This window comes from Sprattus sprattus, assembly GCF_963457725.1.
Source record: "Sprattus sprattus genome assembly, chromosome: 19".
In the NCBI taxonomy this organism is placed as follows: Eukaryota; Metazoa; Chordata; class Actinopteri; order Clupeiformes; family Clupeidae; genus Sprattus; species Sprattus sprattus.
Genome location: NC_137917.1, coordinates 17,544,275 through 17,546,005, shown reverse-complemented (window position 1 = coordinate 17,546,005; position 1,731 = coordinate 17,544,275). Strand labels below are relative to the sequence as shown.

The window sequence follows — 1,731 nt, the reverse complement described above, 5'->3', positions numbered from 1 at the left end:
CATGCGGCCATACACTGGAACTGCGCCTTTAAAGCATGCTGTTGTCACGACAGCCAAACTAAATGCCGTAGGCTACTCCGTTGAAGACTCGTTACATGTGGCGAATGCCTACCAGACCCTTAGTACACATCTAAGTAGTACGTTTTTAAAATCTAGAATAAACAAAAGATATTTCTGCTGTCAGAAATGACAGACCTTTTAAAACAGATAATGTCATAGGTCACTCATTTTTATTTTCAAAAGCAAAAATTGGTTAAATGCAACATGAAAATCAAAAGCTGACATCGGTGCACCTGCCCGAGCAAACAGATGGACGTTCGTTAAGTCATAATTAAATAGTCTCTAGAGGGCGCACTTTTGCCCATTACAATGCACCCTCAGTTTGTGGCCGCTGAGTGTATAATTGATTTCGAGACAGTGAGAGAAGTCTTGTTTAGGCTCTAGTAAACCTATGGGTCTAGGCAAACAAATGGAACTGAAAACCAAATGAGATGAACGGTGTAAATATAGAAGGACAGTTTATCATCATTTTTTTCAATTTTTTGCTTCTCTTTCCCTCCTTGTTTCACCGAGGTGTTACCATGCACCAACACCGACCACCACACCACCACACAATAAAACCCCCCCAGTCACTAATGACCTGTTATTGGAATGCAAACAAACAAAACAGTTTCTTTGCATGATAACCCCCAGTTCCCCAGCCCTCCTGGACTGTCCATTCAATATCATTCTTTCATGCTATATCAGCCATTCTCAGCTCAGGCTCTCGCTACCCCCAACCCTCTCTCTCCCTCCCTTCCTCCCTCCCTCTATCCCTCCCTCACTCTCTCCTCCCCTCTCTCTGTCCCTCTCTTTTTTTCCAACTCTCACTGTTTTTGTTCAGCGACCACAGCACCAAAATCCTCTGTCACCGGTCTCCCCACTTCACACACATCACACACACTTTTTTTCCCCTGCGCTTATTTCACACCCTGCGTTCAGCTGGACCCTGTCTCCCTCTGCGGCCTGCTGCAGCATCCTTCCCGCTGGATGTGGGATGAGTGGACTTCTCACTGGACTTTGAGGATCTCCGCTAGACAGGGTAGAGTGCTCAGAGCCTGAGGGCTTGCAGTGCTCTGTGTGCTGTATGTTTGGACTCCAGCTACTTTCCAGACTCTCCTTCAGTGTGTGAGAGTGTGTGGGTGTTTGAGTGTGTGTGTGTATGTGTATGTGTGTGTGTGAGAAAGAGAGAGAGGTCCTTCTGTGACTGCGTATGGGACTGGAGAGTGAGTATGGACTTCGGGACCTCAGTGTTGCTGATCCTGCTGTTTTGGCTGGACACAGGCAGTTGGGCGGCTGGTAAGAGCTTGATCAACATAACTAGCTCAACTGTGGGAGTCGTACTAATGGGGGATGTAACAAGGACGTCTAGAGGCATTTGAAGAATAACAACAGTAGTAGGAACCGTAAAAACTAAAGTTTATTCATAATGAGGAATGGGTTGAAGTTTTGTAGAAGTACTGAGACCTGAGAAGTTGTTTTCATATCAGTTGAAATGTGGACTGAGATGTGTAACTTGTGAAATTCCAACTGCAATCATGAGATATATGTATCGTCCTCACCTGGATATTGCTTGCTGACTTTCTAAATTATCTCTGTTCTGTTTATCTGATTTCAGATATAACATGGAGTTACTCAGGTAAGGCCACACTTTCACCCCGTTATGTCATTGAATCAAATGCTCACTACTGA

General features: G+C 44.9%; 1 protein-coding gene across 1 annotated transcript in view; it reads left to right on the top strand.

Annotated features, from left to right (window-relative positions):
- Nucleotides 1-1,271: 1,271 nt before the first annotated feature.
- The window catches only part of ca14 (carbonic anhydrase XIV), a gene marked incomplete at both ends in the record, with an annotated part of 17,300 nt that continues 16,840 nt past the window's right edge, over nt 1,272-1,731 (top strand). The window contains 2 exons of the mRNA XM_080858189.1: nt 1,272-1,338; nt 1,658-1,678. Coding sequence (XP_080714315.1) covers nt 1,272-1,338; nt 1,658-1,678 — 88 coding nt within the window. The remainder of the gene's footprint in view (nt 1,339-1,657; nt 1,679-1,731) is intronic.